The 24,925-nt window shown below is 38.8% G+C and overlaps 2 protein-coding genes across 3 annotated transcripts in view; both read right to left on the minus strand.

The window, feature by feature from the left end:
- The window catches only part of llgl1 (LLGL scribble cell polarity complex component 1), a 35,987-nt gene extending 33,775 nt beyond the window's left edge, over nucleotides 1-2,212 (minus strand). The window contains exon 1 of one of the 2 annotated variants that reach the window (XM_004071761.4): nucleotides 1,770-2,212. In XM_004071761.4, coding sequence (XP_004071809.1) covers nucleotides 1,770-1,850 — 81 coding nt within the window. In that variant the 5' untranslated portion in view covers nucleotides 1,851-2,212. The remainder of the gene's footprint in view (nucleotides 1-1,769) is intronic. The other variant, XM_078951412.1, reaches the window with a different exon arrangement.
- A 1,007-nt stretch (nucleotides 2,213-3,219) lies between these two features.
- myo15aa (myosin XVAa) overlaps nucleotides 3,220-24,925 on the minus strand; it is a 62,088-nt gene continuing 40,382 nt past the window's right edge. The window contains exons 33-63 of the mRNA XM_078951021.1: nucleotides 20,851-20,983; nucleotides 18,359-18,423; nucleotides 18,040-18,177; nucleotides 17,246-17,297; nucleotides 15,495-15,642; nucleotides 15,336-15,429; nucleotides 15,146-15,257; nucleotides 14,810-14,925; nucleotides 14,651-14,710; nucleotides 13,276-13,351; nucleotides 13,059-13,174; nucleotides 12,834-12,952; nucleotides 12,513-12,654; nucleotides 12,299-12,410; nucleotides 11,559-11,633; nucleotides 10,300-10,502; nucleotides 10,078-10,202; nucleotides 9,168-9,231; nucleotides 8,970-9,042; nucleotides 8,771-8,844; nucleotides 8,585-8,667; nucleotides 8,377-8,507; nucleotides 8,200-8,294; nucleotides 7,455-7,532; nucleotides 7,221-7,317; nucleotides 6,770-6,930; nucleotides 5,164-5,297; nucleotides 4,947-5,080; nucleotides 4,410-4,543; nucleotides 3,905-4,045; nucleotides 3,220-3,785 (exon numbers count right to left, since the gene is read on the minus strand). Of these exons, the coding sequence (XP_078807147.1) occupies nucleotides 3,684-3,785; nucleotides 3,905-4,045; nucleotides 4,410-4,543; nucleotides 4,947-5,080; nucleotides 5,164-5,297; nucleotides 6,770-6,930; nucleotides 7,221-7,317; nucleotides 7,455-7,532; nucleotides 8,200-8,294; nucleotides 8,377-8,507; nucleotides 8,585-8,667; nucleotides 8,771-8,844; nucleotides 8,970-9,042; nucleotides 9,168-9,231; nucleotides 10,078-10,202; nucleotides 10,300-10,502; nucleotides 11,559-11,633; nucleotides 12,299-12,410; nucleotides 12,513-12,654; nucleotides 12,834-12,952; nucleotides 13,059-13,174; nucleotides 13,276-13,351; nucleotides 14,651-14,710; nucleotides 14,810-14,925; nucleotides 15,146-15,257; nucleotides 15,336-15,429; nucleotides 15,495-15,642; nucleotides 17,246-17,297; nucleotides 18,040-18,177; nucleotides 18,359-18,423; nucleotides 20,851-20,983 (3,387 nt within the window). The 3' untranslated portion in view covers nucleotides 3,220-3,683. The remainder of the gene's footprint in view (nucleotides 3,786-3,904; nucleotides 4,046-4,409; nucleotides 4,544-4,946; nucleotides 5,081-5,163; nucleotides 5,298-6,769; nucleotides 6,931-7,220; nucleotides 7,318-7,454; nucleotides 7,533-8,199; nucleotides 8,295-8,376; nucleotides 8,508-8,584; nucleotides 8,668-8,770; nucleotides 8,845-8,969; nucleotides 9,043-9,167; nucleotides 9,232-10,077; nucleotides 10,203-10,299; nucleotides 10,503-11,558; nucleotides 11,634-12,298; nucleotides 12,411-12,512; nucleotides 12,655-12,833; nucleotides 12,953-13,058; nucleotides 13,175-13,275; nucleotides 13,352-14,650; nucleotides 14,711-14,809; nucleotides 14,926-15,145; nucleotides 15,258-15,335; nucleotides 15,430-15,494; nucleotides 15,643-17,245; nucleotides 17,298-18,039; nucleotides 18,178-18,358; nucleotides 18,424-20,850; nucleotides 20,984-24,925) is intronic.

Consider the following 24,925-nt stretch of genomic DNA (forward strand, 5'->3'; position numbering starts at 1 on the left):
TGTTCATGTAAAGAACAGCTTGTTTATTTGGTATTCACCAGAGTTCAAATAAGCTTGAAACACCTGCCAAAGAGGACTGTGAACCAAAAGGTTCAGTGTGAACGTGCCCTGAATCACTGCAAAGATCTGTAGATCATTGGCAGGTGGGGGAAGATCTGTGAAAGCAGAGATCTTCAGCGTTCTGTTCATTCTGTATGGATGATTGTTTTGATAATAACATTTAAACAATTTAAACAGATGGAAACAAGTCACTTTGAAATAAGTTATAAAAATTATCTAAAACTTTTAAGACTTGGAAATTTCATACTCATTGCTTATAAATAAAATCCTGAAAATTTCACAATTTGAAAGCAATTCTTTCAAGAAAAAAAATGAACACATTTAGCTTTATATCAGAGAAGAAAATTGTAAAAAGTAGTGTTAAGCAAGGCAGCAAATTTAAAGACCGACTGAAGACATTTGGTATGTGGGCAACAATTTCCAAGAGAATTCCTCTGAATCAATGACTAAGGACATTTCAAAGGAGTTTTGCAAATGCTAGCGCTTGTAAAACATCATGTGATTTCTTTTGGTCAGGGATGAATAAAGTGGAATTGTGTTGCTTAAAAGTTTAGCCTTGTTGTCTACAGGTTTTGGCAGGAAAATCCCATTCCCACTGTCAAGCAAAGTGGTGATAATGTGGGCTTCTCCTCTGCTACCAACAATTCATTTTTCTCAGCTGAAGTTAGCAGGAAATTAGTTCATCCAGCAGGACGATACCCCACAGACAAAATCCAAGATTTGCTCTGGAATAGTCCACGGCCAGATTTCTGTCAGCTGGGGTGCTGTGGTGGGGCATTAGCAACGATCAGTGTCACGTTTTCCTGTGCAATTGCCTTTCGAAACCAAATGTTTGAACAGGCCCCCTCTGCACAAGATAGTGGCCTCATCTCACAGCAACACAGGGCTAGAACTCTGCAAAATGGGGTCTGTTATAGTGAGCTTTAACAGACCACTGGGCAGAATTCCTGATTGCAAAACAGCAAGCTGGTTAAGAAATATAATAAAAACCAATTTACAGAAGACAAGAGACTTTTTAAGCCTAATTCAAGGTTGCAGATATGGCCAAAATAGACAATGTAGCTCCAAGTTAGATTGGATTTAAATAAAATGAAATAAAAAGAGATTTAAAGATAAGTCTAACATCAGCAGACATCCAACTGACTCTGAGCACCGATTCATATTCATGTGAGAGTGGTACATAATTTTCTTTTGCATGAAACCTGAACCTGAACAAGCTGCAACTATGAGAAAAGTCGTCACTACATTGATCAGTTCAAAAATATGGGTCAGAATAATTAGGGTTCAAATTCAAACTTTATTTATAAAGTCCTTTTCATACAGAAGCAACGCAAAGTTATTTACAGTTTTAAGATGCATCTCCCTTCAGAGTTATCGTGTTGTTTATACTGGTTAGTTACATGAAAGTGGTTTCTATTGTTTTGTTTTCTGTCCTCATCTGAATGCAGAGCCACGCCGTGAAATCATCTCAACAAAAAGCGCATCTGAGTCTGACTCCAGTCTCCAGCTTTTCCCCCAGCGACCCGAAGTCCTTCCCGGCTAATTGAGTCTCTCCGTGGACAGAAAGGCGAACGAAGACAAGCGGATAAGCCGCTTTACTTCCCAGTTTCGTTGAGGTTCGCTTATTTTGATTATTCTAGCCGTGTTTTAGTTGCGGGGCACAACGAAAGATTTCGCGTGCACCTCACCCTCCAGTCCCGTTACTTTACCTTTTTGAAGGCGAAAAGCTCCTGTTTTATTTTCTCCCTCTGCGGGTCGGTGCTCTGCCGACGAAACCTGAACTTCATCATCTTTAAGCGGATACGGAGGATCCAACTCCAGTCGGGACGCAGATGGCGCTGGGTGGGATAAGAACCCCGGAGTTCTCGGCGGCGGGAAGGCGGAGGCAGGCGATGCTATGCTAGCTAATGGACAAGCCCAACAGACCAAACGTGGGGCTACAGCTGTAGCTGCCGCGGAGACGGCGACGAGTCTTTTCTCTCCTCCTCTCCCCCTTGTGCTGCTTTGGTCGCGGTGGGGTTTGACCACAACCCCCTCCTCTTCCCGGTTCTCACGAACCCCTTTTTGTTAACCAATGAAGGGAACGATAAGCGCTGGAAACCGCAAGGAAACGCCTCCTACAACCGAGCACTTGTTTTGTCACACAGAATGCACCGATTGAGCGGGACAGCCACACAACCTCACCTGGTGATGGGAAGCGGTCTGTCTTTATGAATAAATCAAACTACTTCAAAACAAAAAAATGAAAACTTTCAAAGACCGATTCTGATGAAAATTGTATTTTTTACATGTCCATAAGACATATTTTCTGACGATGGAAGACATATATCAAGAAAATAAAGCTTAATAATGTGATTCTAAGTTTTTCTCGGTCTTCTACTGATTCAAATCTAGTCAGAAGACTTTAAATTATTGGGGCAAGCCACAGGCTCCTTTGCTCAGCTCCATTCTGATGCATCCACTTGTAGACAAAGACATCCATGTACGTCTTAGTGTTCTTTGTCTGAGCTGGCATCAAGCTCAAAACTGTATGTCTGGATAGCTATGACAATGCTCGCCCTTTTTGTTGCACTGATAATGTTAGATTGGGTTTGTGAGGTGCTGTAAACTTGCAGGACATTGTAAACCGATGGATGATGGGAGATGGAGGTGGATTCACTCAGTGCCACAACTGAAAGGTGAATTTCTAATGAATTCCAGCCATTCTGCAGAAACTATGTCCTAGAAAACAACACAGGATTTTTTATTTGCCTAAAGACAGCATACCTCTAATTAAAAGACCACTGGGAATGCTTTTACAATAGATCAAAAGATTATCAGAGTGGGACTATATAATAACATAGTGGGTTAAATATGTGGACTAAAAAAATAAAACAAATCTTTATTTATGCTATTTTTTTAATTATACATCCAGTTGTTTAAATTTAACTGAATACGCACATCATATGGTGTTGTAAAAAAGGCGTGGGATCAGACAAGATTTCTCTTCAACCCACTCTTCACTCACTTTTCAAGCACACTGTTTAGCTTTATTTGTCTATTTTAAACTACTGTGTTTATTTTTCATTTGTGTTTGAAATAAAGAAACTGACACTGAAAACAGAATTTTTGTTCAAAATACACATATGTGTGTGCACAAAATAAAATTAAGGCACATTGTAAGTTTGTAATAATCACCTTTAATGTTCAGCATTATGTCTACAAATTAATTTATAAACAATAGTTTTTAATCAAGATGCATAGCTAAAAGTGTAGTTTGAGCAAACCATTTAGTATTCTGGCCAAAGTCCTCTTTAAGATTATTTTTTATGAGCACTTTGTCCTTAATTTAACAGAAAAGAGCATAAGAATATCATTAAAAGTTGCTTAAATTGTGTGCAGTTTGTGAATGTGGTTGTGGTCAAACCTTTGGGGTAAGACATGTAGTTTCTGAGTCATTTCCCCCCCTCAGTCATTTTACAGTACTTGCAACAAAGGCTGCTATGTGAGAATAACTACATCAACACATGAATAATAGAATAGAGTAGAACTAGGCATGACTTGCATATAAAATTCTACTAAAAAAAAAGGTAGAGGTAGATTTCGAGGTATTTTTTAAAATGTTTATTTACATCCTGTCTGTGCTATAGTAAGGTAATTTCACTTGGTGGCAAGGTGAGTCTTTTTTCTCGAAGAGACAGCATGTTCTCCATGTGCATGGCAATGACTCGGCACAACTCCAGGCCCTGGAAAACACACAGAAACTTTATGACGCATATATTTTGCACACTCCAAAATCACATAGAATTTTCCCGTTTGCAGTGTGTTATTTTCCTTTCCATAAACAAAGTGTGTGAGCACACACCTGCTCGAGCTGCAACTGGGTAATGCGCTGGTTGAGCAGATCCCCTATCATGATATCCACATAGGGATAACTGGAGCCTGAAGTTGGTCTCTGGGTGCGGGTCGACTGGACCTCCTTTAGGGGGAAACGTTCCATGGCCTCCTAGCCAGACACACAAACACATGAGCAACAAACACATAAACAGCACATGTTCAATTAACTCTGGTCTGGATTTGGAAGTGCATTCTCACGGCTTTAACAAAAACTAAAAATTCTCTCCAGCACATCACAAAAGAAATAAATGGAAGTAGGCAAACAGAACATCAGTTTAACCAGCTGAAGTAACCAAAATCATCATCAAAAGGTGTATTTTAATCTTAAAAACATCCAATCCGAGTTTTAAAAAAAGCAAATATTTGACACTGCCATGCATTACCAGCTGCTGCTAACATGTTTTGCCAGCTGGTGTGGGAATGCAAAGCCTGTGGAGTGAGGATTCGTACATCTGCACTTGCATGCAACATACGTGAGTGTCTTTGTTGAGGAAGTGCAGTCCGTTCAGATTTACAGCCAGGATGCAGGGAGCTTGGATGGTTGAAGAGTTTGAGTTTTGAATGTAGAAAAAGGAGGAGCCAAACATGGGGAAGGCACTGACCAAGCCTGGAAAGAAGAAGACCAAATAACAAATGTATTTTACAACTACAGCAAAGCATTCCAAAACAGCTGTCAAAAAAGCCAATTATTTCTCTGTTTAGAAAGAAAATGTTTAAAAAATTACATTTACATACTTTTTTTTTTATGTATTATCATTTTAATCAGGTTTAAATTGCCTTTTTTTTAGCAGAAAAAATGAAAATGTTTTTAGAACACCAAGGAAGATATCTTTTTTTCCCCTCAAAGTCCAATTTTTTAAAATATTTTAATACATGGTTTATTGCCTGAAATATAATGAAAATTTTGGCAAAATACACAATAATAATAAAAACTCTTGTTGTTATGCCACAATATTTATCTGTAGAAAATGCAGATAATTTGAAACAAAAATCTAAATCTGCTGACTTACCAAGGAACTGTGCACGGGCCTGGTGAGCGTTCAAAGCCTGGACCTGCTGTGTGTGCTGCATTGTCATGTTCAGCCACTGCTGTGAGCCCTGTTTGCTGTAGAACTGCGGGGGGACGCACTCCTGCACCTCTCGACTAAGAACAGGAAAACAGAGCCAAGTGTAACCCAGAGCCAGCGAAAAGATCTTTCAGCTAAATGTTTAAAACAAAATATATACATGGTGGGTAAGTAGATGCTGTCCTTGGCACGGTGCTGCAGGGCTGCCAGTCTGGCAATCTGCTGCAGATGCTGGTCGCTGGCCTTCCCCAAAGGAACCACACTCAGCAAGGCTTTCAGGTAATCTGGTAAGATCTAGAAAAAAGGCGTCACAGGGTGACAGATGGAAATTTGGCATCAGGGATGAGAAATGTGAGATATTCTATTCAACCAAAAGGAACTAGTCAGTTTGTCAAGAAACCGCTAGAGGGCTTGCTACACAAGCAAGGCAAGTCCCATTCACTTTAACTTATAGGACTTCACTTTACAAGGTAGAAGGAAACATAACAATAAGGTGTTTCTAAAGTACAATTTTCAGCTCTATAAAAGTATTTAGCATCTAGGGCAACTTTACTGTAGAGACATGCGGTCAGGTGAGGCAGTCATTCTCACCTGCCATCATAAATTGTATACAAATAATACAATAAAGATGTATCCACTAATCTCTGCTACAATTTATATGTATGATTTTAATCATTTTTCTACCCAAAAACACTATGTTGAGACAGCGCTGAGTCCTGCCTCACAGTGTGCAATTTTGTGAAAACTGGGTTGATTGTGGGCCTTTAGCTTACTCAGCGTATGTTAATACTGTAATTTTTAATAGAAATTTTTATTACATGTCCTCACTATTCATTTAATAAGTAATGTGTAGTGTTCACATTCTACATAAAGCCGCACTGAAGAGACATGAGGTGAGGCACGCAGTAGCTCTGCTTCACTATAGAGGGCGCCTATGAGCTCACATTTCTTCATCAGTGGCTGCGAATAAAGTTCTACAGGAGTCCGTTATTTGATGTTTTTTTTCTGACTGACTGCAATAATTGCAGATGTAATATCAAATTGTCTATATCAATTGTCTCAAAGTTGGACTTCAAAACAATGGATGACCAATGTCGTGTCAAAGCATCTTCATAGAGACTGAGAAACCTTTAAAACTAAAAGAAGAAGAAAAAATGTTACTACCCAGAAGGAGAAGGGTATGGACTTCATTAACAAGGAAAGGTTAGGCCAGTGTGCAAATTTTGTGTGCTTGTCTGTGAGAGAGTGTTCATCCTTTGTGGTACTGTGTCTATATCATGGTCTGTAGCATTCACCTTGGTCTTTTATGGAGTCATACTGAACAATTTACATTTTTTATTGGCCTGATATGAACCTGGTTTGTCTAAAAAAAATGCTGATATGAAACCCAGTCAGTAGTTGGCAAATATATTGAGTTCATATGTTGGTGAATCTGCCTTTGAAATAGTCAGTGATTCATCAGCAACAAACCTCACCGAACCACGCTGCTGTACTGGATGTTAATATTTATGAATCTCTTTATATTGTTTTTTAAATTGTAGATCAAAATTGTACCCAAAAAAGGTGTGATCTCTCCATTGACAGTGTGAAATACTTAGCCTTGAAACTCCCCTACTCTCTTTCTTCTTTGTCCTTTGTCTTGGTCCATTTTGAGAAAAAGTTTTCGTATCATCATGTCTGGCTAAATGGCAAAAATTACAACTGTATAGTAGCCTAAACAGAAGGTAACATTCCTTTAGGGCCATTTGTTTTGTTTTTTTCACTACCTGATTATAGAGCATGGTAACGTAGAGTTCGTTGTCGAGTTTAAGAGCCAGACTCCATATGACTCGTCTGAACCAAAGGCTGTAGTTGGCGTCCACCTTCTCTGCTTCTGTAGCAATGTCCAAGATGTACTCACGCTTGTTCAAAGGACGTACATTCTGACCTAGAGAGGAAAATATGTCAGAGTTTAGCACATTTTCTACAGCGTTTGTCTGATTTTCAGCACATAAATGGTAAATTGCATATACTTTATAGCTCTTTACTACTTTCTCAAAAGGCCGAAAGTGCCTCACAGCGACAGTCCATTCACCTTTTTCCAATTTCCTGTTATGGTTTTTTTTGCAACCAATAGTAAAATGTATCTGATCAGAACCAAAGTCCCAATACACCAAACAAACACAACATGGCAGTATTGATTTTTTTAAAGGCTTATTTAAAATTAGTTGCCGTTACCTTTGTGGGTGACCAGGAAGACGGCATATTCATCCAGCGCCTCCAACCTTTGCAGCCCCATTTCAAAACAGAGCTCCTCAATCACATCCAAAGCAACCTAATGTTAAAAATAAAATGGGTTGGGTTTTTTTGCACGGCAACAAATGTAGCCTTTTAAAGCTAGTTCTCTGACATGTTCATAGAAAACAAAGCTTTATCCACATCTGTAGTGAGGGAGTTTTATTCTGTACTTACAGAGCATGTCTTGATTTTTAAGTGCCTTTCGATTCCACCTGGGAGCAGAAACAGTTGTCTCTTGGAACTCCGCCCAGCCTGCACAGAAAAACCAATCAAAGTGACACGTCACATCAGTTTGTATTCTGCAGCTGTTACGAACAACCACTGTTGACACAAAGTGGTGTTTAAATGTGCCGAATGCCAAAGGCAGTAAATGAATTTACAATAACAATATAAAATAAATCCTGTTATAATGTGCATACCAAACACTGAAATACAGAAGGTCTTCTGCAGTAACTTAATTTTAAATTTAAAAAACACTATTTAATTAACAGAATTTTGCTTTTATGATAATACTACCATTGTAATATGCAAAATCAATGCTAAAATAAAATTGAGATAAAGCTGAATTGACATGAGTTAGGATCTAAATATAGTCAAAATGACTCAAATTGAGTTGAGAATATGTTACTCAGTTTTTCAATATTAAGTTGACATTGTTTCAAGAAATTCAAGATAATTGAACTAAAGTTAAAATTTCTCATTGAAGGTTTTGTACAAAAAGTGCATGGGTTCATTACCAAATGTTTAGTTTATACATGTAAGTAAAAACAGTGATTCAAAAGTTTTATAAAAAATAATTCACAGCAGTCTACTGGTAATTTTCATTCACTCACATGGCAGTAAATTCTTTATTTTAGTCTCTTTTTTTTTTTTTTTTACACTTTTTTCAGTCGAAAATAAGTCGAGTATCTGAACTGACCAGCATGGCTTTGAGCTCCATGGTGTTGGGATACTGAGCACGCCCACCATATTGGAAAGTCCTCTTCAGATTCTGCTCACTCGCTTTGGCGATACCTTGTTTGTGATGAGCAGCGGTCAGTCATTTCAACATCAGGACCGATCGGGAGGAATTAACAAACGCGGCTGAAGCTTTTACCTTGGTATGCCATCCCAGGGTTCTCACTGGCATCCTGCAGAAACTTCAGCAGAAACGGCTTCATGACTTCAGAGCAGCGATGGAAAGCTGTAAGGATGTACATCAGCCTCCAGCCTCTCTGACAACTGTCTCTGCATGAAACACACAGACACAGCTTAAAAGGTATCCCATCATTAGTGTTGGTAAACCTCTGCTTTGGGAGTCTCACGGTTTGGAGCTGGTGTTGGTGGTGACTTGCTTCATCACTTGGCAGTAGGCTTCGTCCTTCATCAGACCATGATCCCCACTTAACTAGATTAGAAACCAATGCATGACTCAAGACCTGCAGATGATGCTTACAAATGCATATAAATAAAGTTTTTAACCACAAGAAATCCTGCTCATGTTCGTTTACCCTTAATATAGTGGCGACTAGATCTTGCTCAGTCTGGCCCTTCTGCGGAAAGTCTCCCATGAACTTCATTATTGCTGTAAAATATAATTCAGCTCTTTAATTTTAAATAGAACATAACATACAGATATATATTATATAGAATGTAGAAATTCTCGCTCTGCTTTGTAACATTTGTCACAAAATTTTTTCTGTTTCGCACCTAAGAAAATGTCTGTCGCCACTCTGTTCATGCCACTGTCCGAGAAGTCAATCAGAGATTCCTGGATTGGAGACTGTCATAAAAAGATATGTCTTCTTTAGAAGATCTTGAACTTTAGCACCACCGTATAAAATCTAAAAATGTGAACATAAAATACTGGGGGAAAAAAGGAATGTTCTTGCATTGAAGTAGACCAACCTTGGAGAATTTGACCATATCTGTAGGATCCCTGGCGTCTTTGCCCTTTTTGGCTTTCTGATCCCTACAGGTAAGTAGAACATGACTGTAAATACATTTGTTGTTGTTCCCCTTTCGGCATATCCCTTCATGGGTCACCACAGCAAATCAGATTTCACTGATTCGCACTGGTGGTTTGGTAGAGATTTTTATGACCTTCCTGACACAATCCTGTATTTTATCCGGGACTGGGAGACCCATACTTGGGTTTTGGCTATGACCCTATGACTGTCAATGCATTGAATTGCAATCTAATTGGATTAAATTTAGAGGGCCTATACTGTGCTATTGTTAACCCTTTTATGGTCAACAATATCCATCTATATGATAGTATATTACCTTTGGTACACAAAAGAACAATTTTTTAAAATTGAATATTAGTTATTTTTCTTAGTTATTTTCCAACTCGGAAGTAAGACGACCCGATCTCTGAGGCAACGCCTTTCGTGGGTGCCACCCATTTCATGGCATCAACCTAAAGCTGGCCTCGGCACCCTGTCTCACCCACGAAAATAAACAAAAAATGGATGTGCATATTGTCCATTTAAATTGAAAGCGTTTAGCCAATCACCGCTAGCTCCATGGAGAAAATGGGTGTGTGAGTTTGCCTTGGGGCGGTGCTGGCAGTGCAGACTCTTCCTGGAAGGGGCTGTTCTCACTAGTGTACGTCAGCTTGTGAGAACCCGCTCGTTTTCGTGGGTTGGAAGGGGCTGGTGCTCAGAGCACAGGTTTTTAGAGGAATACTCAGAAATGTGTTAATGGATGAAAATACCGCTTTTGGGTTTCTTTTTGTGAGGAATGGACATAATAATACACTTAAAAGCTCAAGAAATTTATTTTGCGTGGCATAGGCCCTATACATGGTACTAACTTCTTGGTCCTCTGCGCCTCTCTGAAGTATTTCTTGGCAAACTCGGTCATCTGATACTGGTTGCTGTGCAGCGGTAAGTCATCCAGTTCTTCACTGAGACCTTCCCCATACATCTCATTTACCACCTGACACACAAAACCCACATCACCAAGAGATTAACGTTAGGAAAAGATTTTGTATCTACACACAAAATAGGAATTAAATGTATCCCCCTGTCTGCACCTCAGTTGAAATGTCCAGCTCATGAGCAGCCACAGCTGAACCCATCGCTACGGCAATGGCGGCAGATGCAGCGACTCGTCCATGTCTGTCCCTAGGCTCCACCCGTTCAGGAGGCAGAACCAGGAAGTCAGGGGCAGCGACAGGGCGGACGTGTTCGCTCGGAAACACTCCGGACTTACCATACACAGCCCCAAACCTCCATCCTATTTATGAACACAAACATAAAAACATCACTAAAAAATGTACTTTAGTAAGAGAATGGAGAAGATAACTGAAAAATCACCTGTCTCTGTTTTTTATCTTTGCGAAAATAAGTCACATCATGCAAGAAGAAAAAAAAAGGTATAGAGCCCCAAAAATCTCAGAAAATTCACTTTTTGTGTGCATAAAAAACAATTCACTTTCTGGCATTACAAGGTAAAAAAAGCAATTCACTGCATAAACTGAAAATATTGCGACATCTACATGTCTAAAGTTTTATCAAATGTAAGCTGTTTTTTCCCCCTAAAGATTTAGCCTATAAATCTGCCAAAAGCATTCAAATGAAACATTCTGTACCTTTTTACCCTCAAAGGATAAATGCAAAAGTCATTTTGAAAAATGGTAAATTGGATATACCAGTACTTATGTATAGCGCTTTACTGTCTTCTCCCAAAGTACTTTACAGTCACAGTCCCAGTCCCACACACACACACATTCATACCTATAGCAATTTGGGGTTCAGTGTTGATCTAGGACACTTTGACATATGGGCGGGGAGAGTGGGAAACTGAACCTGCCATGCTCCAATCAGAGGTTGACCGCTCTACCTCTGCACCATGGCCGACCAATTATCAAAAACGAGATCTACATTTTTCTTGTATCGTAAAATATAGCTGTCAGGTCTTTAAATCAAATTAAATTGGTTAATTTGTAATACAAACATGTTAGGATGGAGTGGATGGAAACACCTGTTTAAAACAGAATCAATGTGAAATTGTGTCACATTCCTCAAATTTGTGTTTTTACAGATTTAATTTGAAAGAATAGCTTTACAGTTTTTCCTTCTTTCAGATTTTCTCTGAATGACAGAAACAAACTTCTCACCCTTATCTGAAATGTAGCAGCTGCTCTGCAACGCAACACTGAAGCCTTTTTTTGTAGTTGCTTTGCAATTTAATTATAGTTTGTTTAATGAAAATAATAATTGGTATTAAAAATTAAAACCCAACAAAATCAAAGAAACTTACACAAACTAATGAAAAAACTTTCACACCTACCAAACTCAGGAGTGTCTCTCTTGAGCTCTTCGAGAAGCATTACCTTCTTTCTGACAATGCAGCCATACTGTTTTCCTGAAAGCACACAAAAGCAAATATGGTAACAGACCTGACAAGAACCAAAAATGATCATGGAGGCCTAAAAGACCCACTTTAATGAAAGTGGCCTTTTTAGTGTTTTAACATGTTCTTGTGGCCATTTTCTGATGATGGAGACATAGAAAGAAAATGAAGCTTAAAATTGCATTTCTAAATATGTATTTATTCAAATCGCTGTGAATTAGGAGCAGACAAAAATTCCATTTGAAAAAGATTGTATTTGTGACATTGAATATAATGTTTGACGGGGCAAAAATTTTTGCTCTGCTCCATTCTGATACATAAAAACTGTGTGACTGGATAGCTCCAGAATTGCTCAACATTTTTGTTGGACCGGTAATAATAGGTTGGGGCTATTAGGGGCTGTAAATTAGTGGGAGTGTGTAAACAGTTGGGTGACAAGAAGGGGAGTGGGTTTACTCCACTCCATGCCCACAACTCAGAGGAAATTTTCTAATGAACTCTTGCAAAAACAATGTTCTAAAATAAACGACATTTTCCAAAACATTTTTGGCTAAAAACAGCATACCGTAATCATATTTAAAACCCACTGGGAAAATAGATCAAAAGATCATCAGAGTGTGACTTTATTTTAAAAAAAACAATGTGAACTATGTTTTAGTTGTGTGTCAGAGTCTCACCGGCTTCCAGCCCTTTCATGTACTGCAGGCGGATGATGTCGCCTTTGTGGAAGCTGAGGTGAGCCCTGTTCTCAGTGATGTAGTTCCTCACCGCCACCACATACTCAGAGTCCTTACAAACACCAATGCTTACATGTAGAGTTCTTACGCAAATTTTACATGTGAAAACAATCAGTTTAACAATAAAAACTTCAGATGTCCCAAACTCTCACACCTTCTTGAGCTCAGTGAGGAAGTGGTCGATCATGTGCTTGACCTGAGGGGCTTTGGCGGAGAACAGGATAAGCTTCTCGTTGGTCAGGTTAAACTCCAGCATGTCGTTAGATGGTATGGACACAAACAGGATGTCCGAGTAACTGCACAGGAAGTCACATACCAACTTTAAGCCAATGTTTAAAGCAATTAGATATACATATGTTTGTCATAAACACACCAAATGAAAACTACAAATTAATACTGCAACATATATAATATTTCTATTTAAAAATTTCCATAAAACCACTTTCATTGTATGAATGTAATGTTTGAGGATAACCTGTAAGGTCTCAACACTCTGAAGTAATCGGAGGCCGAAGAGCCGCTCTTCACTAACTTCAGCAGCTTGATCCCTTTGTGAGACACAGACAACACCTGCACTCCTGTCCCCACACTACCCTACAAATACAAAACACCATGACAACAAGCTGAAGACAAGAAGCACACAATTCACAAATATGAGAAACAGTGAATCAATTTTCCAGTTTTCCATAATATTACTGACAGAAGCTGGGAATAGTCGGGAGAAGTAGATCCCCCATGAGTCTTTGGCCATGGCGACAACTTTCTTCTTCATGTTCTCGTCATGAGAGCCCAAAGCTTGATCAACGTTATTCTCCGCTATCAAAGAAGTAGAATAGTCAGATCCTGACTGTAAATGAGCAAATCTGAGTTTTGTGTTCTTTTCTGTACGACAGAGTCGGAATGTGGTTTTTCCGTACCAAACAAAGCTTTCATCTTCTGTCTCTCCTCATGAGTAATGCGTATGCAAGCCTCAGAGAAGGTGTCATGTACAATCTGTGAAAAAAAGTAGTTCAGTTATTAGAATTAAACATGAACGCTCCAACAAGATAAGTGTCAAACCATCCATCCATCCATCCATCCATCCAGCCATCCATCTTCTTCTGCTCATCCGGTTCAGGGGGCAGCAGTCTCAGCAAAGATGACGGCCACTTCCTCCAGCTCCAGCTGGGGGGGCCCTGAGACTTTCCCAGGCCAGCTGAGAGACATAGTCTCTCCAGCTTGTCTTCCCCAAGCCTCCGCCCAGTGGGACATGCCCAAAACACCTCCCCAGGGAGGTGTTCAGGGGCCATACGAACCAGATGCCCGCGCCACTTCAACTGGCTCCTCACTCGTCAACAAGACAGGTGTCAGTTTGGTACAATTTATAGGCAATCAGAAGAAAGCTACAGTCAAAAATGTAAATTACCATTTCAAATTTTTGATCTATACAGTGCCTCATCAAAAATAGTTTAAAAATGTAGGACAATTTCAGACAAGAAAGTCACTGCACATGCTCTGTAACACACCCAAAATCAGCAGGTTTATTGTTATGAGGATAAAAACTAAGAATATATGTTTCAAAAATGTATAAGATGATAGGAATTACATTAGTTATGTAAAAACACACAATTCAATAAAAAAACACAAGGAAATATTGTCCAGAAATGATCAAAACTGCAACCAGCGGATGATTTTGGACATTTTAGGGTACTGTTAAAAAAAATGTTGCACAATTTCCAACGATTAATATGTTTAACTTAATTTTATGTACCTTTTTTAAAGTAATTTGAAAAACAGATTTGGAGGTTTTCGGTCAGGGGAGGAGGACGGGGGAAAGAAAGCTACCACCCCAGCAAAAAGATCTGCCTCCCCATTTGCACCCCAACTTTGACTAATATTAGTATCATTATTAACAGATAGACAAAGAAGTCAATAATGCAAGCTTCCTCAAGCATAGCAAAAAATACCAAAAGCAATATTTTTAAATGAAATCATGAGCTCCTCAAATGATTTGCTATGACCCTGTATTGTGTATGCCAATTAATCTGGGTCATCAGCCCCCTAGCCTTAGCCAGAATCCAGGCTGTTTTCTTGCTTTGGCGAGAGGAAATTCTTATTTTTGGAAAACTTGTCAAATAATAACTCATCATAAATAAACTGTTTGATATACGTCTTTTAGATCCTATCATTCCAGCATTACCAGGCTTGGTTGATTCGAATTGTTGCAAGCTGATTATTTTTGTATATAATTTACAGGCAGTTAGGTTTGGTATCAAATAGAAATAGAGCAAAATAAATTTGTCTTTAACAAACCTGTCTGAAGATCAGGTCCAACACCAGAGGATTGTTCAAAGTCTCTTTAGGATAGAAAACCTGCAAAGAGTAAAATATAACGAGTTCTCTTTAAGTTTTTAAATTTGACACAAGGTCAAAAAAAAGATGAGCTGAAATAAAAGTTGAGATAAAACCTGCCTCTTTTCTCATATAGAGCTTCCATGGAACGTTGGAGTAGGTGTAGTAGTCTTCACTGTTTTTTCTGTGGAGTTGAGTCTGAATGATCTCCCCCTCTGTGGGCAAATCTCTAGAGACTAAAAAACAAATAAAAGTAATGCCTCACGAAAGTTTCAAATGTCTGTTTTATATATTTTTTTCTGTACATATACGTGATTTAATTTACATTTTTTTATTTTGTTGTGATTATATCAAAATTATTGAAACTTTGTTGAGATTTTAGATTTTCTTTTTTTTTTTTTTTAGATTTTCTGCGATGTTTTGAGCTTTGTGAATGTGGAATTTTTTTATAAATACCTAGAGGAGGGGTGGGGCTTATGCTGGAGCTGGCTGTCCCTGGAAGGTGAGATTTAGTTGGTTTAGCTGCCTTGATGTTGTCCTCTTCTTTGGGCTGAGGCTTTTTCTGAGACTTAGAAAATAAAATGAAAATGAAAATGTTACTTTCCTGTGGGCTTTTGTGTGAGGGTGCTGCAGTGCTGGGACGTACTGGCCTTGGTGGGTTTGCCATTTGATCTTTAAGGATCTCCATAGCTTCATCATGAGGGTCAGGCTTCTTCATAAATGTTTTTCCATCACTTCTCCTGCACACAGATCATCACATTAGCGCACATTAAAACAGATCATCTGTATTATTTGTGTGACTTACTTTTGCGTAGGCGACCCAGAAGAAGACTTAGTGCCTGTAGGTTGATGCTGTTTGATGATGTCTTTAATGTCATGGCTGGGATCCATGCGCTCTGTGTTACTCGAACTAGAGTGGACCACGTCCTCAGCAGGGGGGGTACGTGTCGGAGCTAAAATCAAAATCAAATCAAACACACATAAATGAACAAATAGTAAAATTACAGACTAAACCTTCGTAATCTTATAAAAGATTTCTAATTAGCTAAAGAGCAAATTTGAAGCTTAAATAATGATGGATTAAAACTCAGAACACCAAACTTCAGTGAGATCTGCTGGGATTTTTTTTCTTGATTTCAAATTAAACTTTGTGTTTTAAAGTTATATATTTACAATATCCAGGGTCCAATAATGAACGTGTAAGTTGACTTTCAACTTAAAGGCTTCTGAGAAGAGAAAATCTAGCACTGTGACAACCAAGTAGGCTGAAATGGCTAGTATAGCAGCTGGAAGGTTTTGTTTAGCCCCACATCTATTTGCTGAAATTATAAAGTATGTTTTTTGCATTGCCTTGGAGGACTAACAACATGACTTCAATGTTTTTTGAAGAGTGTTTTTTAAGGCAGCAGTGGATGCAGATTATCTTTCATGTTCCTCAAGTACCCTCTGGTTTTATCAATATATTTTTCTCTGTTCAGCTTGTCAACTCAGACATAACCTCAAGAAATCCTGTAATTTGCCTGTTATTTGGCATCAGTTTTACTGCGGATAGCCTTCTTTGATCCAACTCTCTGCATTTCACCAATGTTAGATGCAATGTCAAATGCAATGTTTTAGGAGTAGCACAAGGAAGAAAGCACTTATTGAAGTTGCAATAACTCACTGCAATTTCAGCTCCAGCACCTACTGCTGTAGGTCTCATGATAAAATTTTAGACTTTTTGCAGACCTCTTAGCATTTTGGAATTTACTCTCAGGTTGCTACAACAACCATACATGAACGCCTTAGCAGCCTTAGCAAGAGGTAAGTAGTTTTTTTGTAGTAACAAACAGTGTCTCAGGTATAGAACGGTAAATCCGCAGTCCCAATGCTTAGTAACAATCGACTAATAAGTGTACTCATCTTGATATTTATGGAAGGATATATCGATGTTTTTTGGTATTTCATTTTAACTTCGATCACTTTTTCCTCAGATAACATTTCTTTTTGTGAAATAACATTTACAGAAGATTTTAAACTTTTTTTTTTATTTTTTTAGGATAATAAGCAACAATTTTCTTAATTTGACAAGTATTATAATTAAAAATAATCATTTATCTATTCATAACTTTACCAAAATTTCAAAAGATGTAATGGCTGCCCTAATTTTTTCAATGATCTCACTATATATCTGAGCAGTTTAACTTCAAATAACCTCGTATTTATTTGTTTGTTTATTTGTTTGGTTGTTTGTTCAGTAACACTGAGATGGGCAGAAGTGTTGAACACACAGCTTTTCCTGTCAATCTGCGTTTAAGTGAAGATGACACAGATCTTCTAAACGGTAAGCCAATTAGAAAAGAGTCACTGTGTGGTATTCTGAGAAGTTTAGGAATAAGAAAGACCTGGTGTGAGGGAGGATTTGGAATCAACCAGATTATTATGAAACTTACAGTAGACAGAACCAGGAGGATCTGTTTGTAATTAATAATATTCAGTTGACTGACGATTAATGTTGTTAAAGTTTAGTAAGTCAATAGCAGTGTAACAGCATCATTTTTTCTCATCAAAACTTACTTGTTTTCCTCTGAACCGCAGAGGGCTTGTAGGACTCATCACTCGCTTTGGTCTGCAGAAAAACAAGGAGTAAAAGAAAAAATAATTGCACCTTTCACATGTAAAACAGCAGAAAATCAAGAAAGTAATGCAGGAACCCAAAATTCTTTTAGTTTTATTATTGAGTTTTCTTCATTAAAGTTCCACTCCGTTCATATTTTTATGTAAATTAAAAGCGTTCCCAGTGGTCATTTAATTATGATCATGCTGCTTTCAGCCGAAATCAAAAACCGGTGTCATTTTCCAGGATATAGTTTGTGCAGAGCGGTAAGAGTTCATTTAAAATTCACCTCTGAGTTGAAGCAAGACTGTTGGTGCAAAGTATGCCTGTCCCCTTCCCATCATCAGTTTTCGCTCTCTCCCGCTAGCTTACAGCCCCTCCAACCTAACATTATCAGTGCAACAAAAATTGCGAGCAATATTGGAGCTATCCAGCCGTCCAGTTTTGAGCCAGATGCCAGGATGGACGAGGAGAACAAGGACGTACATGGAACTAGTTGTCTACTAGTGGATGCTTCTTCCGATTTACAGCAAATTTGAATAAAGAAATACTCAGAAACGCAATTTTAAGCTTTTCTGTCTTTATATATGTCCTCCATCATGAGAATAAAATGCCACAAGAACGTGTTAAGAACAAGATTTTCATCGGAGTGGATCTTTAAAGGGTCGTAGATGGGAACTGTCAGAACACTGTATGGCATAGCTGACTACCGGGTGTTGTTATGCATTAAGAGGAGTCAGCACAACACACTCACAGGGCTGTGTGTGAGTGAGCTTTGCTTCAGTTGGGTGGGATGTTGTGTAGGAGGTGACTGGGGAGCTGGAGCAACAGGGGGAAAGGAGGACAGCATCTGTTGCTGGATTGCAATGGCTTGCATGGTCATCTGCTGGGCCTGCACCAAAGAAACCCACACATGGAGCACAGTATGTAAAACCCTTTACTGCAGAGAATTCTTTTCAGCATAAATAAGGGCTAAACTGCTTGTGTGTGAAGCTAGAAAACTTCAAGAAAATTTCATTTTACTTTTTTTTAAACAGAAAACAGAGTTGTTCAAGAAAAAGACAGTTTCACACCAGAATGATTGCTTGCTGATTGATGATGGCCTGTTGCTGCTCAGTTAGTATTGTCTGCTCCAATCCTGAAGGAGAACAAACAAACATCTTGAGAAAAGATTACACAGGGGAGCAAAAGTAAAGTTTCCACTACTGGATGCAAAAAATGAAGTTCTTCACACACTTACATCTCTTACCAAAGTTGAACGCACATTGAAATAACCATTAAAAAAACACAATTTATTTTAACAAAATTAGCTAAAACTTGTCTGAAAATCCATCATGCCCACACATTTCTGGCCAACCCATGCTAGAAATTCCAACCTGCACTCTTGCTTTGTACCTGGGACACCTGTCATCACAGGTAAGCCTGCCACAACAGGTGAGGTTGGGAGTGAGGGAACCCCTGGCAGTCTGTGGACACCACTAACAGGGGATGCTACATCAGTAGCTCTGTCTGAGAAAAGGGTGGAGGTGGGAACGGCAGCAGGTTTGGCAGGAGGCAAGGGGGTGGGAGTCATTCGAGGGGCAGGAGTGCTTGGAGAAGAGGTAGGGGGTTGGTATGGGGGTAGGGGTCGGTTATAGTAGTGGTACTGTTGTTGTGGCTGCTCTTGCTGTTGCTCTTGCTGTTGTTGTTGTTGGAGGTGGTGGTGGTGGGAGAGTATCGGCATGGTGGGAATGGGGGGCATCATTCCCCCTGCCACTGGCAGCACTGGAACAGCTTGAGGATCAGCAGGCAAGTAAGAGCGTTACAGTCAGGGACAGCCATGGATGTAAGGGTACTGCTGTTGTAACTTAGACGGTTTTTTATCAGAATAAACACAAGTACACGCTTAAAAACGTCTCTAAATATCCTTAAAATTGATTCAAGAAGAAGAAAATACTGGTTCTATGGAAAGGGACCCTTTCTGAATTGGAGCTGTTATAAGATTTCACCAACAAAAAGCATACATGTACATATCGGATAAATATGATTTTACCACATAATTAACCTAAAAAAGTTTGAATGTTGAAAAAAATGAAGCAAATAGGATGTCAGACACCCAAAAAGTAAATGTATGAATTGCTCATTTATAAAAGAAAGTTTAATAGCAAGATTAGGGATGTAATAGATACATTTATTCATCTTCTAAACATATTTTGTCCCTTCTGGGGTCACGGGGCTGCCGGAGCCTCTCCCGGCCACTTGTGGGCGAAGGCAGGGGACATCCTGGACAGGTCACTAGTCTGTTGCAGGGCCACAAATCACATACCCATGTACACTCACACCTATGGACACTTTAGAGCATGGGTGCCCAAAGAAGGGCCTACGGGCCAAATTTGACCCCCCAAAGGTTGTCTTTTGGCCCGCCAAGTCGTGCCTGTAGAAGCCGGGGAGTGTTTAGTTAAAACTCCTTAACCTTTCCCAATTATTCATGGAGCAACAACGGCAGTAGCAAACGGATAAGAGGCATATTACACAAATATGGGAGGAGGATTCTTTTTTTTCTTGAGATCTCTTCTCAGGCTGTTTTTTTTCAGCAGTCCGTGGCTGTACTTAAAGAGTACAACATACGCCGCCACTACGAGACTAAAGACGCAGTTTTATCCAAGCACAAAGGTGAGGCGCAAAAGACAAATTCTAGGGAGTTCCAATCTAGACTTCTTTCACATAAAGCCACCCTCATGATGCCGGCAGCACAGGACAGCGCCACATCTACGAAAGTTCTGCGTTAATTGCCAAGAGTGGGAGATTGAGAGAGAATCAAAGAAAAATGTTACTTTTTATTCTCACTTTTGTGTTTTACCTTGAAAAGTACCAAATACAAATTAATAATCTAAACAATATTCTTTATTCTCTCCTTTTATTTCATGACATGCAAAAAGTATTGTATTTGGCCCACTTAGTCAGTTTCTCTTCCTATTGTGTCTCTAGTATTTTTGCCTTTTTATGTAATTGTAACGCAAACAAGAAGATGTCCAATCAGAAGTTCGCTTCTACCAAGTTGGATCAATTCCAACTGTCTGAGGGTGAACCACATCAAGGGATGGTGGTTGTGTGCACTAAACATATGATAACACTTTTTTTTCATAGCACTGCACAAAAAAAACAGAATAAATGAAAATGGCAGTCTGAAATACCCAAAATTCATCCCAGCTAAACCAAACAGTCTATTCAAGAAAAGGATCAAATCTCTCCAAGTTTCACTGCAAATGTTGCATCTTTGCAGTGTTTTGAAATAGGCTGGAATTTTTCAGGCTTTGGATGAGCAAGGACAGTCAATGTATGAGGTCAAAATCAATAATTAAAACATATAATGTGTTTCTAATTGTGTCCAAAAAATAATCAAGTACTACAGGTTACCTCAAGGTAGACTGTTTTTGGGAGATGGATGGTAAAACAAAATAAGTCTGTGATGTCAAATTCGTGATGATCAAAAACAGGCAAAATAAAAACAGTACAGAGCACAACAGTACACAGCCTCACAACAAAGAAAAAACAACAAAAAACACAAAGAACACAGATCTTTTACCTCCTGGATGTATTCCTGGTGGATAAGGCCGGCCAGAAGGTGCAGAGCTCTCCTCATCTCCTCCTTTTCCTGTGATCCCAACACCTCCTCTTCCTTTCATCCTCGCTGTTAAGCCTTCTGGTCTGTCCATATCCTGTTTGGTAGACCGGATCAACAGAGATGATCAGAATGGACTGCACTATGTGAGGAATTGGATGTAAAAGCAAAAGCAGAAAGTGTGAGCCCACTACAAAAAAAGAAACAAGTAAAGCATCAAAAATGGGAACGTGCTGTGCTGGTTAATTCCGAACCTCATAGGGAGTCAATTAAGAGCTGCAGGAACCGAATACTCTCCAGGAAGTACCGTACATAATGTATTAGGAGCTCACAAAAACAAAGGTCTGTGACAAGCTGACATGTAATAAAAATAAAATACACTTCTTTTTTTAAATAAATTACATTTTTTATGGTGAAACTCCATTTAAATAGATTCTTTGGGTTTGAAGTATTACTGTTATTTTATGTTAATAAATAAAGATGCACGTATTTTGACCTTTTTAGTCATTAGTTTATGCTTCAACATTATAAAAAGCATTAAAATACTGTATCCAGGTCTTAGAAACGCGACAAAATAGCATGTCAAGATGTTTATTTTCTATGTATAAAGAAAAACAAACATTAAGTATTTAACAATTACTCTTTAGTTAACTTTACAAGCTTTTTACATATATTTTTTTTACATGTGCTTAAGTGCAAAGCCTTTAAAGCCATAGACATCTGCATCGGGACGCTGCGCACTGTTACTGTCAGCTACGGTAGTTTATTCAGTAACCTAATCTTTCTTGCTTTTCAGCTTCACAAAGAGAGTGGACGGATCACATGTTTCAGTCATCCATCAACATTATGGTCGATTCACCCTCAGATGTCAGGCGGGGGAAGAGCCACATTACACTTTAATACTGTTCTAAGTTCCAGCTTTAAGGATTTTTAAACCTTTACCTCTCATTTTTTAAAATTATTTGGTTTGATCTTCTTTATTTTTCAACATGTACTAACAGGGGAGGTGCAAAATATAGCTTAAAATATACATACATTTTATAAAATGAAAATACTTTTTAAAATTGAAAAATAAAAATCAAAAATCTTTTTAGGCATGTCTATACGAGGATTACTTTTTTCTGTGTGGGTTTTCAACGTTTCTTGGTAAAAAAAAAAAAAAAGTAGCGAAGTTACGAATTTCTTGTCTAAGTGAACGAAATCAGCGGTGAGGCCCTGGCAACCCCTGAACCTTCCATGCACCCAGACTGCTCTGCACACACTGACTGAGCTTCTTTTTCTAATCGTCATAAACAATGATTTCTTTTTAATAATTTGTTTGCATATTTCTCGTCAACTGGTTCAAGTTTGTGACTCATTTAGCCTTTTTTATCCACTAAAAATGCATAGATCAATATCAAGTTTTATTTGGGCAAGTTTCGTCTTTGACCAATGCAAGCACTGGACAGTTTTTATAGTTTTAACAGATTAAAGATGAGTAGATTTTGTCAAGAGCAGATTGCCAGTTCATCTGAAATATTGACACTGAATTCCTCCTCCCATTTATTTTTAACATTATCAAGGGGTCTCTTTAATCATTAAATAATATACGTTACCAGTGGTCTATTTAAGCCAAGTATTTTATTTTTTATATATATTTTGTCCAGAAGAGTTTCTGATGACAATGTTGGGAGACCTTTAAAACAGGACGAGACAAAGCTGTGTATTTATAAAAATCTAAGGAAATGTGATCTGGGGATCCTAAAGTGTGTTATCAGATACTCAAAAGATGTGAAAATTCCTCTTACATACAGTACATGTCTTTGAGAAAATGCTCGCAACTGGCGAGTGTTAATTTAGGACCCTTCAAAAAAAGGCTATTGCAATAGACATTCCTCTATCCCAGAAAAAGTTATATCGCGATATATTTAATTATCGTTTTATTGCCCAGCCCTATGGTCACATTGAGGCAGGTGTATCCAACACATCAAATGTTTAATGTTAGAGGACCAATAATAATATTGAAAATTGGTCAGAGTCAGACTTCCATGCAAGTCTTCTTATTCTGAGAGTTTTTATTTTTTTGATTCATATGAAAATAGAAATTGTTTTATTCCATTAAAGATTGGGAGTGATTGAAAAAAGAAACAAAAGCTGTGGCATGATATTAATTTTAATAATATTTATTCTCCCTCCCAGTGACAATGGTAGGAAATTCCATTGGTCTAGATCTTTTTTCAAATTGTTTAACAGTGGTGAAAGTTTGCCTCATAAAGATCTTTAAATTGCTGAGGTACCCAGATGTCAAAGTTTTACATTTTATGAGTACACGTTTTGATAGACAGAGACAAAGAGTGAAGTGAAGTGGGTTGGTAAGAGGTGTAAACAGGGATAAGTTCACTTTTCTTGGGGGCGGCTGGTGCAGCGGTAGGGTGGTCGACCCATGATCATAATATCGCAGGTTCGATTCCCAAGTGTCAAAGTTTCCTTGGGCAAGACACTGAACCCCACCTTGCCTCTGGTGGTAGGTTGGCGCCAGTATTCGGCAGCGGAGCCGCCACCAGTGGGTGAATGGGACTGTAAAGCGCTTTGGACCTTTGAGTATAGTAGAAAAGCGCTATATAAGTATACGCCATTTACCATTTCTGCATATTGACTTTAAATCCAGAAAAATTTTCATAGATATTGAGCAAATTGACAAACTCGTAGATTAGATATTAGAAAGTTAGATGTAGAAACATGTCATTAGCAAACAGAGATACTTTGTTTCACACCATTTCTTGTTATTATTTTTACTGCATAGCTATTGCCAGTGGCTCATTTGCCAGCGCAAACAGAAGGGTAGTCTTGTCTAATGCCACGTTGTAAATCACTTCTCACCCGGTCCTCAGGGAACACTGTCCTACATGTTTTCCATGTTGCCCTGCGTATGCACATATGATTTGGCTCATCATAAGGCTCTGCAGAAGCCTGACAATGACAGTCATCAGAGGCAGGTGTGTTTGAGCAGGGTTGGATTTAAAAAATGGAGGACAATTTTCCCCAAGGACCAGGGTTGGGAAACACTGTTGTAAATGAAATAAGTTTGATAAATTATTATTTGTCCGGATAGAAGCCACAGGTAATGTATAGCGTTTTGATCCAGCGTATGAATTTCTGTCCAAAGCTGATGAGATCTAGAGTGTAAAAAATATAATCCCATTCCACCCAATCAAAGGCTTTTTCAGTGTCAAAAGCTATTACTACTTCTGTAGCCTGGGATGGATTGGGGTTGTAGAGAACATTAACAGAAGAAGCCTATGAATATTAGAGGATAACCGTTTATTCTTAATGAATCCCAGTTGGTCCTAAGTGCAGGTAGTACGGTTTCAAGCTGTTGGGCTAACATTTTAGCTCAATTTTTGGTTTTTAGTGGTAAGAGCTGCTTTCTAAAGGATTTTTCTCAATTTGAAGAATAAGGAAAAGATTCTCAGTATACTGAGGTTAGTGGAGGAATGAACTTGTTAGTAAACTTTTATTTTTATTTATTTATTTTTTTTAAGGGCTGCAGGGTGGCGCAGTGGTTAGCGCTCTTGCCTCACAGCAAGAAGGCTTCCGGTTCAAATCCTGGCTGTGGGACATGTAAAACACAACATCAATGGGGGGCCTTTCTGTGTGGAGTTTGCATGTGTTCCCCGTGCATGCGTGGGTTTTCTCCAGGATCTCCAGCTTCCTCCCACCGTCCAAAAACATGCTTCATAGGTTGATTGGCAACTATAAATTGTCCATAGGTGTGAGAGTGAATGGATGTGTGATTGAGGATATTCCACCCTCGACAGACTGGCGACCAGTCCAGGGCATCCCTTGCCTACGCCCAAGAGGCCGGGATAGGCTCCGGCAACCCCGTGACCCCGAAAGGGAATAAAACAGAATAAAACGGTTAAGAAGATGAATGAATGAAAGTAAACTTTTTAAAACGTTTGCTTGGGAATCCTTCAGAGCCAGGGCTTTTAATGTTTTGCATTGAATTCATAGCTTGAGGTTCTGATTCTGTGGTTGTTCTAGGTCAGCTGCTATATGT

Source organism: Oryzias latipes, chromosome 8 (assembly GCF_053564925.1).
Source record: "Oryzias latipes strain Hd-rR chromosome 8, Olatipes_Hd-rR_3.1".
In the NCBI taxonomy this organism is placed as follows: domain Eukaryota; kingdom Metazoa; phylum Chordata; class Actinopteri; order Beloniformes; family Adrianichthyidae; genus Oryzias; species Oryzias latipes.